This window comes from Notolepis coatsorum, assembly GCF_963971535.1.
Source record: "Notolepis coatsorum genome assembly, chromosome: 5".
Classification (NCBI taxonomy): domain Eukaryota; kingdom Metazoa; phylum Chordata; class Actinopteri; order Aulopiformes; family Paralepididae; genus Notolepis; species Notolepis coatsorum.
In genome coordinates this window covers 128,788,556-128,803,782 of record NC_140169.1, presented here as the reverse complement: position 1 = coordinate 128,803,782, position 15,227 = coordinate 128,788,556, and the positions used below count along the sequence as shown (strand labels likewise).

The window sequence follows — 15,227 nt, the reverse complement described above, 5'->3', positions numbered from 1 at the left end:
AGATCGCTCTGGGCAACTGTGTAGAGCAGGGATCAAAGTAAAAAGATCAAACGATCCAAAAACATATTTATACGTTTTTGGCACTCAACGGTTGGGGCCCAGAAACGTAAAAAGCCGTGATTGGCACCCAATGTGTTAAGGATTACCACTTTAAGCATTCTGAAATCCCTTGCATAAAAGGAAGCTCAAATTGACCAAATCCTAAAAGAAACTTAAGTTGACATTGAAACTTACTGGAGTGCACATCAGTTCACGCCATGTTGTGGGCAGGAAGTTTCCACTGGCTGCAGGAAAGACACCCATCAGCTGCTCCAGTGGCTTGAACTGCAAACAAACGTGCATAGAGAATTAGAGCCAGGCTTGACCAGCAGAAAGGATGCTAGGGACAGGGACAGACACAGAGAGAGAGAGAGAGAGAGAGAGAGAGAGAGAGAGAGAGACTCAAGTCCATTCTTACCGGCATGGTCCCCTTTTCAAACTCTGTGAACAAGCCTTTGATGTCTTTGAAGTCAGATGCAAATGGGGCATAGTGGAATGGGAAATACCACTTCCAGGAGGCACAACCCTGTAAACCAGCAGACGGAAGATTAATGAGTTCCCTATACATATACCTCTTCTGAGATACCGTGCAAACAAATTCATTTGATTATTGGCTCTCTAAAACGCTAGAACTTGAAATGGTATTTTGAAGTGACTGTTTATGGAAAAAAAGGCAATGCAAAACACAACAAAAAAAAGAAAAAAAAGCCAAGGGAACAGATGGAAGCGGAAACAAAGACTTTCTTTGGCCTTTATCTGCCCTTTATGGGCCCAGTTCCACTGCACTAATAAGCTTAAAACACAATCCAATCTTAGTGACTTGGCTGTGTGGCTGACATTTAAACATCTTTAGATTGCATACTTCATGGAGCTTTTTACACCACGAGATTTGATTCATCGGAAATACTGCAGCCCTATTTACAAAATATACGTCAATTTAATTTTGCATGTAGGAGCAAACAATTATATTTATCCTGTGAATCCAGCCTTTGGAACACTTATCCTATTCCAACTGCATTAGCCTACCCTTTCAAAGTCACACTAAAGAATGACCTTCACATGCTAGCTGGATGAAACACAGCTCTTAGAAAACGAGGTCTTCTAATATATTCAACAATCCTCACATGCATCTTGGCGAATCTAATTTCAATGCAGACCTATCCATCATTAAACATATTCATTCAAATCATAATGTGGATATTTCACAATGCTGAAAGGTATGAAGGGAGAAAGGACTCAAGATTCCAGTATTGAAATAACAGCATACAATATTCACATATTGAAAGTCTAAAGTTGAACAAAAGGCAAGAGACGTCTTAAAATTACATCCAATTAGCCGATAAAATCACAGCACGGCGCGCTAACGTGACGAGGAGGAGCGAATCCCGCTTCGTGTTTTGGCTTTGGGCAAACCTGTTCTCCTTCCCCAAGCATTTGGTTAAGGTGTGCATGCTCATAACTCTGGCATGGCGGCAGCACACCGGTGAATGTGTGGCAGAAAAGACTAGACACGTCCCCTTCGATGGAGAGGCTGATAATTCATTCATTCAGAACGTCCCCTTGGGACGGCTTTCTATTGCTGAGCATGTGGTGTCAACACAAAGCCCGCACACACAAGAGCTCACAATTACCTCTGACAAATCCCTTAGCTCATGCCTAATACGTCAAGGTTCTCCTGGAGAGGCCCGGCAGTTAATTTTTGAATTTAAAGATGAAGAGGAATGTTTTAGAACAATATATTAATACTGTATGCGTTAATGGCATTGCAAATACATTAGTCTATTGGTTTTTAACAAACCAATCCCGACATCCAGGACCAACTTTTAAATATTTCCTGTAATTTCGATCAACACAGTAATCAATAGAAAATCCTGTACATTGCTCTTACATGCAGATACTACCACCCATGCATCAGTAGTTACCGATCTAAATAGATTAAATCCATAAATGTGTAGTCATTCCTCTGCAGAAGATCCTCACTTTGACATAAATAAATGGTATTTGGCCAAGGTCATTGGGAGAGTTACTTGGATCAAAGCCCAGTAGTACCAAACCCTTCCCTAGAAGACACCCGAGCCATGGTTTTATGAGGAAAATGCAAATACCTCCTAAGATAAATAGTCTCTAAATAGTGATTAAGTGCATGATTAGAATAAACTCAGTAGCCATCCGTTAGCAATAACACTTTATTTATTTTAATAAATGGGTGACTTTGCCAGGACCCTTTGACAAATGGGTTCACTCACTAATATAGCTCACTCACTAATTCTCCTTTTCTTTTACACAAGAGTTTTACAACCCCCCGCTGAATCAGCTAAGCCCCACCTGCATAAGAAGAATATTATGATCCCAATATTAACACTACAGTGCATGAAAATGACCCAATTTCAGGACCACAGTATAGGTGATCAGTTTGTATTTGGACACCATTGAGCCCTTTAAAAGCTACTCTAGGAGTGAGACTGCATGTGATACACAAGTATGTCAGCCTTACCTGGTAGTAGTACATCAGCACCCAGCAGAGACCCTCAACATATGACTTGACAACCTTGCGCTTGAAGTCCTCATCATCAACTGCCACGTCAAACTTTGTCTTGTAGTATCTCTGCTTCCAACCCTCCTCCCACAGCCTGGAACACAGCACAATTTATTACTGTTGGGCCCAGTTCACTGTCAAGAGTAGTATCTGAAGCTTGATTTTTATGTGTGATAAAATTGCTTGTTAGAAAACAGGTTTTCAAGCCACCATTCTATTTATCTCAACAATGAGGAGCAGAGAAACTTGGTAGTTTAATGGTTTTGACTTACTCCTAGATTTGCGATGCAATTCTGCACACATAATCAAGGACATGCAGCATCTGTCTAGCCAATCCTCCACACTGGGCCCACAGGGGGAGCAGACTTGTAAGAGGAAAGCCTCCATGAATACCAATTTAGCCCAATGGATTTAACAGCTTTGGCAAGCGCATCACAGAGGAATTTATGAGAATATTCCTCCTTTCCATATTAATCACTTGCAGTGTGGTGGTGGGAGTTGTTGAGTGCAAGGGGAAGCTGCAAAAAGCACCGGAAAGCCTGTGCTGCAGTGGTACAAACGAGTGCATCCCTAAGGTGGTTTCTGGTCAACTGGCAGGTTGACGAGAATATTCAGTTATTTACCTGACGTTGTCTTCTGGATCAGGCTCGCTGTCACTGTCCTCAGTTTTCCGCTTCACACCTTTGCCATCCGGGCCGTCACTGGACCCTGCAGAGGACTGGACAATACAGTGGACAGGGCCCATATTACCAAGAGGAAAATCAAAAGAGGAAAGAATCCAACTCCCTGGGACATTTTACAATTTATAGTTTGCTGAACAACAAGACATTTAAAATATGCTTTAAAATAAAAGTTAATTATTATTAGGGATGCTCGATATTGGCTTTTTTACCGATACCGATATACCGATATTGTCCAACTCTTAATTTCCGATACCGATATCAACCGATACACCGGTATGCAGGTTTCCCCCCCCAAAAAATGGAATAATTTCAGGTAATTAAGGTTCTTACTTGCTTGCCTGGGTAAATAGGTTATAGAAATGTAAAAAAACGAAATTTTTAAAAACGGATACCGATATTTTCCGATATCACATTTTAATGCCGATAATATCGGTAGGCCGATAATATCGGACACGCCTAATTATTATATATCAAAACAAGTTCATATGTTCATAACCTGCAATGGAGTTCTAATTCTATAATAATTTAACAAGGTGAAGAGATGAGTCACAATATAACAAGTTCACTTATTCCTACGACACAAAAATAAACCAGAAGAATTATAACTCTCGCGCCCTCTCCCTCTATATATATGAGCCGGGGGGTGAGGGTCACTTCTCCATGTATGAAAGAGTTGAACCTGAACATAAATAAAAGGAAACAAACTCAGCTAGTGTATGCAGAAAACACCATCCTGTTTCCACATCTATCTTTTGTCTACCTCTCATTCATGTGCTAATACTCGCCTGGCCATTATTTCCTTCACGTATTTAAGGTTGAACAAGATACATTCAATAGAAATCTTGCCACACACCGCATCAATGGATTTTTTTTTATTACATTTTTAAAGCACTGCATTTTTCCCGGTCAATGCAAGGGAAATAGTGCAATGAAAGTTCATGTTCCATTTCACCCTGAACACACCTTTCCACCATTCTTCATCATGGCCTTCAGAGACTGAGCTGCATCCTGGAAAAGTAAGGACACAAGATACTATAATCGATTCATATAGAGCGCACTAGTTTCTTACTGAAGCTAAGTGACAAACCAGTGTACCCTGTTGTGTTGCATCCTCATGTCGAAAGCCTGATGCCGTGCGCCCTGAACAGGCTGGGGTCTGTCTCTCCCGCCAAGGGCCTGGGGGGCAAACTGGCCAGCGGTCAGGTGGGCTTTCTCCGCCTAATGAACGAGAAAAAAGGAATTTGGAGCTCATACACAGAATTAAATAGGTTGATTTAGAAAAGAGGTGCAAGTGCTTCTAGCTTACTCATGTTGGAAAGAGCAATATAACCAACCACTCATTAAAATAACAGTTCTGATGCCGACCATACATCAGATTAGGGATGTTGCCGTTTGACGTTTTCCATATTGTGGTAACAAATCACCCTATAGATCAGGGGTCGGCAATTAAGTTGGGCCTCGGGCCAATTTTTTCCCAAGCAATTATATGGCGGGAAAGAACCAAAAACAATGGGTAATTTAATAAATGTATAGTTATAGAGCTAGATAGAATTTCTCACCAATACACACATTTGTGGCAGAGGCAGAAAATGGATAAAAAATAAACAAGCTGCATAATAAACTACATTTTTCTCTACTTTCCATTATTATATATAATAAATGTTTGCACTGAACATTATACCTTTGTCTTTTTGCCATTTTATTATAAAACCAGAGACAAGCACCTCTCCATCGGTCCATCCTACATTATGCGTGTCTATCCATTCTGTGGCGCGGAAGCGGACTATTGAGAAACCATAGGAATTTTTTAGTTCTCCCAGTCCACGTGACCATTCTAGCATTTATGATATAGCTATAGTGACAGACAACGATATGATAAATAGATGGATACAGCGGATTAGAGAAAACAACCAATCTAGATATTTTAAGATTCTATGCTTTATAAGGGCGGTTAGGTGGTCGAGCGGAGATTGCGTTCGTCACCAGCCCCGGAGCTGTGAGCTTGATTCGCCTGTTCGAATCCAGCTCACAGCTCCGGGGTTGTCACCAGCTTGGCTGGCCGTCTGCACTGATACAATTGGCTGTATCAGAGGGTGGGAGAAACTGGCGGGGTGGGTCCGGGTCGTTGTAAACAGCGACTCCTACAGTTCGGTCGGGGCGCCTGCTAAGCGCGGATTGGACGTGAGGGGGATAGTGTGGTCCTCCCACACGCTACGCCCTCTCAATGAGAATCCGCGCTGCCAGGTGAAAAGAAGCGGTGATTGGCTGGACGTGTGTCGGAGGAAGCACGTGGTAGCCTCCACTCTCCCAAATGATCTGACTGTGGGGGGTAAAGCGCAGCGACCCGGAAGGGACTGGGAATTGGCATACGACTAACATTGGGATGGGAGAAAATCGGAGGAAAAATGGAGGGGGAAAAAGACTAATAAAAAAAAAAAAAAAAAGATTCTATGCTTTACTTCCACACACTGCCAGTGGCCGACGGAGAGATACGCTTAAAATTGAGATGACAATCTCCCGATTGCGATACAATAAAGGTACCGGTAGTCTTTATCACAAACGGATGCAAAGATATTTAATGTTTTGCAAAACATGTCTAGTGTTGCGTGTTGTGTTAATGAATGTCACGTTGTAATTCTTATATACCTAATGTAGCACGTCTTCTTGAAGCGGATTTTGCTCCGATTTGACGTCAGTTTTAATTTGCATAACAATTTCATTGTTAATGTTCACATGTGTGGTGCCGTCAGTCATATGCAAGTAAAGATAAAGTTTGAATGACTTACTGAACTGGTGTTTTAATTTCATACCACACTGCTCGTTTGCCATTTCAGAATCAGGCGCTGTCCGCTGACCTTTATTCATGTTGAGCAAGCACTACATTGCACCTCACTGCCTATAGCCTACATGTTATTCACTCTTAACATGGATTAAGTATAATAAGCATTCTTTAGGTGGTAGTTTCTCCGTTTGAACATTATACCTTAAATATATAAATCCGATATATATATATAGAAACACTCAAAATAATCACTGCTAGAGATCATATTACTGCAATCATTTAAATTCATTAATTAATTTCATGCAATTAATTTGTCCCCTTTCCCCTGAAATGGTTACTTTTACAAAATTCAGACATCACTCATTTCTGCTTTCTTGTTATTGAAATGTAAATGTTAAATCAACCTTGTTGTGTGATATTGTTTCAGATTGGGCCTGCTACCACACCATTGGTAATGTTAACATACAAAAGAAAGGGGGACCACTGCATATTCTACTCAACTGTCCAGTTACAATAATAATACTGCATATTCTACTCAACTGTCCAGTTACAATAATAATACTGCATAGTCTACTCAACTGTCCAGTAACAGTTACAATAAACTGCATAGTCTACTCAACTGGCCAGTTACAATAATAATACTGCATATTCTACTCAACTGGCCAGTTACAACAATAATACTGCATATACAATAATAGTTCAGCATATATACAATAATAGTTCAGCATATTCTACTCACCTTCATTCTCTTCTTCTTCTCCTTATTTCTTCTCTTAAAGCCCTCCTGAAAGAGAAGATGATAAAAAAAAGTGTCACTGCCACTGAAACTGCTGTAAAGTTTTTTTTTGCAGATTAACAGCTACGGTGTTGAGAAAGAAGCGAGAAAAGCCACATATGGCGACAAGGAAAATATGTCAAAACTAGAGTTGTTTTTCTTACGTCGTCGTCTTTGCGTTTTCTGAAGATGTTGTCTTCAGCCACGCCAACTGCTTGCAAGACAAGTTCAACACGTTCCAGGTTGACAAAGCCATTCTCTGTGACGTAACCCTATAAGGAGATATACATATGCTAGATTAGGGCTATGCACAAAACAATCAGCGAAAACAATTCAAAAACACATTTGGTGCATAATGTATATATATATAATATATTAGGGGTGTAAAGGTACACGTACCGAACCGTTTCAGTACTGGACCTAAGGTTCAGTACGGCTGTGTACCGAACGAATACAATGGTACGTTAACCACTAACAAACGCGCATAAAAAAAAATGTGCATGCAAATTGAAGGTACGTACCGAACCGTGGTTTTTGTGTACCGTTACACCCCTAATATATATATATATATATATATATATATATATATATATATAAAGTAGGGCCGAGCTTCGATTTTAACTCGAAGCTTCGAATTTAAATATATATATATATTTTTTTATATATATATATATATATATATATATATATATATATATATATATTTTTTTTATCTCTTATGTTGTGGGACTTGGTAAACTTTGTTGTTTTTAAATGTGCTCTATAAATAAAGTGGATTGGATTAATGAATTAAGTAGCCCCTTTCGTGACTGTGACGCAGCCAACACGGCTGTGTGATTTAATTCAAGGTGGATCGCTGTTGTCGTTTGAACAACTTCAGATTTCATGGGAACTACCAATCCCCCAAATCAAGAATGTTTAAGATGAATGAAGTAAGATTTTGATTATTTGAATTATGGCCTGTGTAGACTAAACTACCGTAATTCCTCTAATAGTAACCGGGTCTCAAATACAAGCCGGGTCTCTATTAATGGCCGGGTGCGCTCTTGAGCTAAGCAATTATAAGCCGGCCTCCTAATACAAGCCGGGTTACTAATATACTGAGCTGCATACTGAGCTAGTTACTTGATTTCACTTTGAAAACATTGAAATGACCAGTGACCACCTGTAATTGCACTGTTTACTATTTCATACAGTACTTGGTTTCAATAAATGAACCCAGTACATTTTACTGGGTTCAAACTGACACAAAATGTTGATTTATTCATTATGATCCGTTTGAAAATTTGAAATATAGGCCTCCCTCTTATACAGGCCTCCTCCTAATACAAGCCTGGTACCCGCTACAGTTGAAACAAATACAAGCCGGGGTTACTATTAGAGGAATTACGGTATGCACAGAATTATGTCAGTCTACAAGGTCCGGCAATGTAGACCTTGTAGACTCCACTACAGACCAATTATCAGTGAATGTTCATGCATTTTTAAGAAGGGCTACTTCCACAAAAAACAAAGAACTCACCCAAACATCTCAGTAGCACCTTATCTAAATGTTCTATTTCATATATGGAGATTCATATTTATTTATGTATTGCATGCATTTCTACATTTTATTTCCTATTTTGTTTATTCATCCCAGTATCTTTCTTTCTTATGTGTGGAATTCTACAAGGCATTTACATTTAGTCATTTAGCTGACGCTTTTATCCAAAGCGACTTACAAGTTCTGTACGACAGGTCATCAGGAAGGATACAACTCTATCAGCTGAGTAACAATATCGTGTTACAGTGTAGGTTAGTTTATTAGGACAAGTGCATGACAGTAAGGTTAGTTAGGGTTAGATTTTTTTTATTTTATTTCAGATAATGGTTGAAGAAGTGAGTCTTTAGTCGACGGCGAAAGAGTGGACGGGATTTGGCTGTCCTAACTGGGGTGGATAGTTCATTCCACCATTGTGGGGCAAGGACTGAGAATAGGCGTGTAGGTGGTGTATATGTGTTTGAGGATGATATCCTTCAAACAGGCAATAGTGATGATATAATTTGGGCAGTGCTGAGCTGGGTTACTTTCCTCCAGTGTATTTGTTGCCCGGCCCCACCCAATGGCCCCATGCACACACACCGAAGTATAAAAAAAATAAATAAAAAAAAATGATATGATTGGATTTTTTTTTTTAATGTTCGAAGCTTGTGCCATCGAACGAAGCTTCGAAGCTTCGAAGTATTTAAGACAGCCCTAATATAAAGTATAAAAGATGATACTTACTCCAGTTTTGTGCACAACGTCTTTGTAGATCCCAACCAGTCGATCTATAGCTCCCTCTCTGAAAAATAGCAAGACAATTTGAGAAATAATTAGAAAGATTTACACAGTAGAGTGCAGACCTCTGCCAAGGGGTTAAAGGGGCACTCCACCAAAAACCAATGCCAATTTATTTTGCACATAATCTCACATCAAAAACTCAAAACTATGCACAGTTAAGAGTAAATTAGTTTGAATCCTTGCGTTGTGTAAATTACAGGTCCATAAAATGCTCACAAGGCCGCTCACAGGACACATTTGTCTAGTTTGGTGCAAATCGGACAAAGCATTCACAACACATCAAACGATTAAGAATGCGTTTATCTAAAAAGTCGTTTGGATCTGGCTGACAGACGGTTTGGCCCATCAACTGTAAATACTACATTTGATGATGTTGGTCCCTAGATGCCTCACAGCAAGTTTATAGAGAATCATGTGAACATCCCACAAGGAGTAGGGACAAGGAGTAGTTTTAATGAGTGGTACAGAGTATGCCTGGGCCACCAATCACTTGTTATTGCCAAGGAAACTATATGTTCTAACTTCTAAGCTGTGCTTGGTGCCAGACTTCAATTGAAGCCTGTCTTAAAATAAAAAAATACACAAGCTATCTGAGGAAATATACATCAACCAATATAACAAACACTAGCTAGTTAACAATGCAACAAATGGCTGATGATTGTGACAAGAGGTAATAATCTTGTTTAAATTAATGGTCATAAACAAGGAGATAGTGATCCCATTCAACTCAATGTCTGCTGAACTGAAAGTTTGCACACTAGGCACCAATGTGCGTTCATGCGTGACCCTTCCTTCTTTTATAGTTTCCTTGGTTATAGCTACCTTAGATACATTTGTGAGCTGCATGTTTTTCTTTTCAACCTCCTATCACATTTAGGCTATTGTCCTAAAAATACATACTAGGCTACATTTTCGAACATAGAGGTAGTCACACAAAAACGGAGATGAATCTTCTATTAACCAAGCTATTTGCTGTGCATAGATCATTCGATTATTACATTTATAATACGCTTTTCACATGGGCATTTCCTGGTTGGTAACAAGATGACTAGATTAGCTGAAATTATTTATTTTGAATGCATTGGCCCATCAACTACAATGAGATTCATTCTGGCATGTCCATGTGGTGCCAGAGAGCTGATTACTGAAGTCTCCTGGGCAACATTACGCACGAATCCCACCAGGCGCGAGGGTGATCAGAGTTTCACTTTCGCTCCCATGTTAACAGGCTTCGCTGTTCCCACCGGGCGACTAGCGTGCGGGAAGTGAATAAAATCGCTTTGGTTGGATTCAGAGGTGTGCGCCACGCGCATTTTCACAGAAATACTCAAATATCTGCATTATTACCACACATATACCGTACTTTTCGCACTATAAGCCGCACCTGACTATAAGCCGCAGCAGCTAAATTGAATGATGTGTACATATATAAGCCGCACTGGACTATAAGCCGCAGGTGTTTTAATGTTTAATTACCATATGTAAGGGTTCGTGCACAGAGGGGATTGTCGGGAAAGAGATGGCTGTTTGAGGAAGCTCCCATTTATTAACATTTCAACAAACAAGTTGCATATTTGCATAACAAGTGTTACCATTTAGTGCAATAGTATACTAAAAAAAGCAATATTTCGATTTAAAAATTTTCGGGTTTGGTCCACATATAAGCCGCACAGTTATATAAGCCGCAGGGTCGAAAAATGGGGGGAAAAGCCGCGGCTTATAGTCCGAAAAGTACGGTAGATGTTGTTCAACCAGCTAGTGTCTATTTTTCCCAATACAAATAAACCATACTATACTTTTTAAGGAGTACAGTCATTCTAAAATGAATTCCAACATTCTAATTAATTATATAATAACTGGTTATACATGCAAAATGGACAATAGAACACTGGAACTGGAAATCTTTTAAGAATCTTCAAACGGGGACTGACTTCGCATATAGACTAGGCATTTACAGCTGTTCCAATGTAAATGCGCCTTCCTCCGTGCACTTTTGCCCGCTCTGAAGTTGGACTGTGTGGACGGCCACGCGCGCGCTGTTCTCGCACGAAACCCACGCGTGCTTATGCCCGTGCCTGGTGGGATTCGTGCGTTAGGCTGTGTAGCATGGCCCTCGTCGTTGACCAATTTGAAAAATATTTGAGAATTCAGGTCATTGGCCTAATGTACACGTATGTGCACAGTTTCGGACAACAAGTGTAGGAGTTCGCAGTGTTCCACATAAGACTGATGAAAATGATAGGGATATAGAATAATGGATTTTTGCATAGTGTCAGGGAACCTTTTCTACCTGCATACTTTGAGTTTGAATTGTGTAAAGGGCACACAAAATGCATGTTTGCATGGTCTGGTTAGATTACATTAAAGTTGATCGCAGAAAGAGAGACCAGACTTCTGTGGGTGAGTTACAAGTTCTCTCCAGGAAATTCAAAATGGCTGAAAAGAATTATAGGCGGAATTGATGGATCCTTGAGGCAAAATTGTTCATCATGGAGGAAATACAAAGTGTAATAGGTTTCACATCTCTATCCTACATGGTTCATGAGATCTGGACACATACCGGTAAGTTGCGACTTAGCTCCCCAAGTCTGTTTGTTCTAATTTTTCAATCTAGACATGACTTTCATGACTGGTCCATCAACATGCCAAATTGCAGTTACATGTGGCAAAATAGAAAATAATAACAATTACAATAGGGTTTAGCCCCTTCAGTATCCAGGGCTCCAGACAAATTTTTTACATTGGTTGCACCAGTGCGCCTAACTTTTTCATTTAGGTGCACAAGCACATAATTTAGGTGCACCCAAAAATGTCCACTGCGCCTTTTGCCGCTGCAATAAATAAATAAATAAATAAATAAATAAATAAAATAAAGTTAGTTTAGGTTCGTGTTAACGTTAGATAATGTACAAAATAAACGTATTCCGCTGCTATAGACGTCGCTCTTTTATTTTGAAACCCCCCAGAAAGGAAGTCATTGCTCTCGTTATCTGCTTGAGTGTCCGGTTAGCTCCGTTAGCGTGCAGTAGTAAATAGTATATCAATACCAGCCATTGGATTACTGTTTTCTAAATTGGGGAGGCTTTTAATCGTCAAGGTAAGAGGATTTTAAGTCATGGTATCTATAAACTTCAATCGGTTCGGATCCTTTGAATGAATGAGAATGTAAACAAACACGGCTTCACGTAGAAATCACTGACTGCGCTCAGAGAGGAGTCGTTCGGCAAAAAATAGTTCAGTGTATATCTGCTTAGAAAACATAATTGTCGAATTCAATTATTTTTAATTTCTCCACGTGGTAAATACATAGGTCACAACATGTTTACAGGAACGTTTTAGAGTTGTATTTGGTGACTGTAGGGCACTGTAGGGAACGTCAGGCTCAAACCCTCCCCCACTTCCAGTGATGAAGCTAAGCTACGCTAACAGAGCGACTGTTCCCTAAGCTAAATGCACGCACAGAGACAAAAAAGGTATGCATCTTCTTGTCTAACTCCAGGGAAGATGTTAAATAAGCTAATTTCCCAAAATGTTGGAGTTTTCCTTTAAGCGTTACCTTTACCATTCGTCAGTTTCCATACACATTAGTAATTTCTTAAGATGTTATGTAAATTATTGTAAAAAATAACATTACAGTTAGCGCGCAAAGTCCAATCCTTCACTTTTTTATGTCTATTTTAACACATCCAGCTCAGCTCCAGTTAGAGCTGTCCCAAGCCTGTTTTTGAGATTCGAACATTCGCTAGGGTTTTTCCGAACGGATGTTCGAACCATCGTTTTTTTAATCATGCAAACAATTTGCTCCTAAATAGGGAGGTGTAGTCCGACGTCACTTTGGACCGCCTGCAAGGTCCACCCGTATAGGGATTTCTCTGGGAAAATGGATTATGGGCTATTGTAACAATTCTACCTCATGAACATTTGGAAAGCTTTCCATTTTTGCACAAAATGAGTTCCCTTCTATCACTAACATTATTTGTTAAGAATTTTCGGTTGAAATGAATTCAGCGATTTTTTTTATTAATTGCGAATATTTTCATGTTGAGCTATATATTGTGGATGAATACGCACAGAAAGGTACACCATGCAAATGTTGATGCTTTATTTGTTTTAAACGAGACGATTTTGAAATGGGCAAATACATTGTGTTTTCAAGATGGTGGACCGGCCGGAAACAGCAATCATGCAACCACTACACCTCCCTATAGACCAGGAAGTAACCACTACACCTCCCTATACTAACTGTTTCGGGTATTTTATTTTGAAAAATGGCCACTTCCGTCCGCGCCTCAATCCAGCGTACTGTAGAGTCTTGACTAGCAAAGTTTAGGCACATAGCGCACAGTGCTGCGGTTGAGTTGTAGACGTACCTACTTACTGGTCACGGGAGGCTTGGATAACGTTTGAATGATATTGTGAATACATTTGTTGAAACAGCTTTGTTGGCAGACGGCTCCTGCTATCTTAACGTTAGCTAAAGGGCTGTGTTCTAACGGTACATAGCTTAATTAACGTGTATAGCATACCTGTGTAACGTTAAGCAGCTTGTGTTCCGCTGGGAAAGCATCACTGCATACACTTTGTTTAATCCAAACGTCCATTCGGAAACGTATTATGAAACCAGTATGAGACGATGTGCTTATTTATCGTTTCAATTCGGAAAGTTGAGGCTCGTTGTTTATCTCGTCATTCAGCGAATAATAATGGCAGGGTGATGATCAGAGCCAATCAGAGGCAGGTCGGGGCTGGTCTTTGCATAAATGCATGCATTATAGCCAATCAAAGGCAGATTATTATTATTATTATTTTTTAAAGCACATGGCCACAGGGAAAAATACGCTACACGCACACATACACAGACAGACAGACCTGCTGGGAGCACCAGTGCGACAAGGGAAAACATCCAGTCGCACTGCACTGAGTTTTGGTCGCAAAATGCAACCAAAACAGTCGCACCCTGGAGCCCTGGTATCGTGTAGTATAGTATCATGTCAAACTCACCTGATTTCTAAGGATGGTAAATGGGGCAGAAAATCATTGCCAACAAAGAAGCACATGAAGACCCAGTCATCAATGGTCCTCTCAAAGTCGTAGGGAAATGGCAGGCCAGGCATGGTCAGTTCTTTCTCCAGGTACTTAGAAAAGGCAAGGAAAACAATGCTAGATATGACGATTTCAGACGTTACTTTTCAGTCAATCAACTTCACTTCTCTGATGTCTGTAGAACAAGGCTATAATATATCATAGCAAATAGCAACTGCAGCCACTCATTTCCAATCAATGTTAGCCTTTCATTACAATTAAAGTTTGAGAATAGTAATTTCCCCTTCAAATTGATTACTGGATTTGCATCGTCAGAGGGATGTGCTGATAATACAATAACACATGAGCTCATAAACTAGAACTGCATCCAGTGACCCAGCTCAGGCTCAAACCTTGTTCCAGGAAAGCAACAGTTGTGATTGGAGGATCAAGAAAGGAGGGCAGGATTTGAGATGAGTCAATTGAATTTAGCATCATATTTGCGTCATTAGAAGGAACGCTGCTACCACCTTCCAATCAGGGAATTCTGTATGTTTACATGCAGGCTGCAGATGGCTTATGTCTGCCAATCCAAATGCTTTACTGCATGGGGTAGTATAACTTCATAACAACATCTGAAACGCTTAAATTACATAGTATTAATGAAAAAACTATCAAGTGTATTATACTTAGTAAGTGTTGATAATGTAGTTCTACTTTATTTATATATAATATATAGAGGACATATTTCAGCTCCTATTATGAAAGTGTGCCATATCACTAGGGTTGGGCATCGTTTGGATTTGAACGATTCCGGTTCCAATTCCTGTTCTAAACGATTCTCGATTCAGATTCTTTGAGGTGCAGGTCAAAACAGGTCACAGCTTATTTCGCAGGAGATTTTTTTTTATTTATTTTTTTTGAAAACTCTAATTTTTTTTCATACTATTCACATCGTCAGTTGACTTGATACAGTTTAATTTGGTTGCTGTACTGTAACTAGGGTATTAATTAACAACGTTTTTTTTTTTTTTTTTACTAAATTAAGAATCGAAATGCAAATATGT

The 15,227-nt window shown here is 39.7% G+C and overlaps 1 protein-coding gene across 2 annotated transcripts in view; it reads right to left on the bottom strand.

Moving 5' to 3' along the window:
- The window catches only part of xrn2 (5'-3' exoribonuclease 2), a 66,532-nt gene that overhangs the window by 21,384 nt on the left and 29,921 nt on the right, over window positions 1–15,227 (bottom strand). Inside the window, exons 11-20 of one of the 2 annotated variants that reach the window (XM_084314658.1) lie at window positions 14,140–14,273; window positions 9,082–9,139; window positions 6,980–7,087; window positions 6,780–6,824; window positions 4,354–4,476; window positions 4,222–4,266; window positions 3,199–3,293; window positions 2,534–2,669; window positions 458–565; window positions 235–324 (exon numbers count right to left, since the gene is read on the bottom strand). In XM_084314658.1, coding sequence (XP_084170784.1) covers window positions 235–324; window positions 458–565; window positions 2,534–2,669; window positions 3,199–3,293; window positions 4,222–4,266; window positions 4,354–4,476; window positions 6,780–6,824; window positions 6,980–7,087; window positions 9,082–9,139; window positions 14,140–14,273 — 942 coding nt within the window. The remainder of the gene's footprint in view (window positions 1–234; window positions 325–457; window positions 566–2,533; window positions 2,670–3,198; window positions 3,294–4,221; window positions 4,267–4,353; window positions 4,477–6,779; window positions 6,825–6,979; window positions 7,088–9,081; window positions 9,140–14,139; window positions 14,274–15,227) is intronic. The other variant, XM_084314659.1, reaches the window with a different exon arrangement.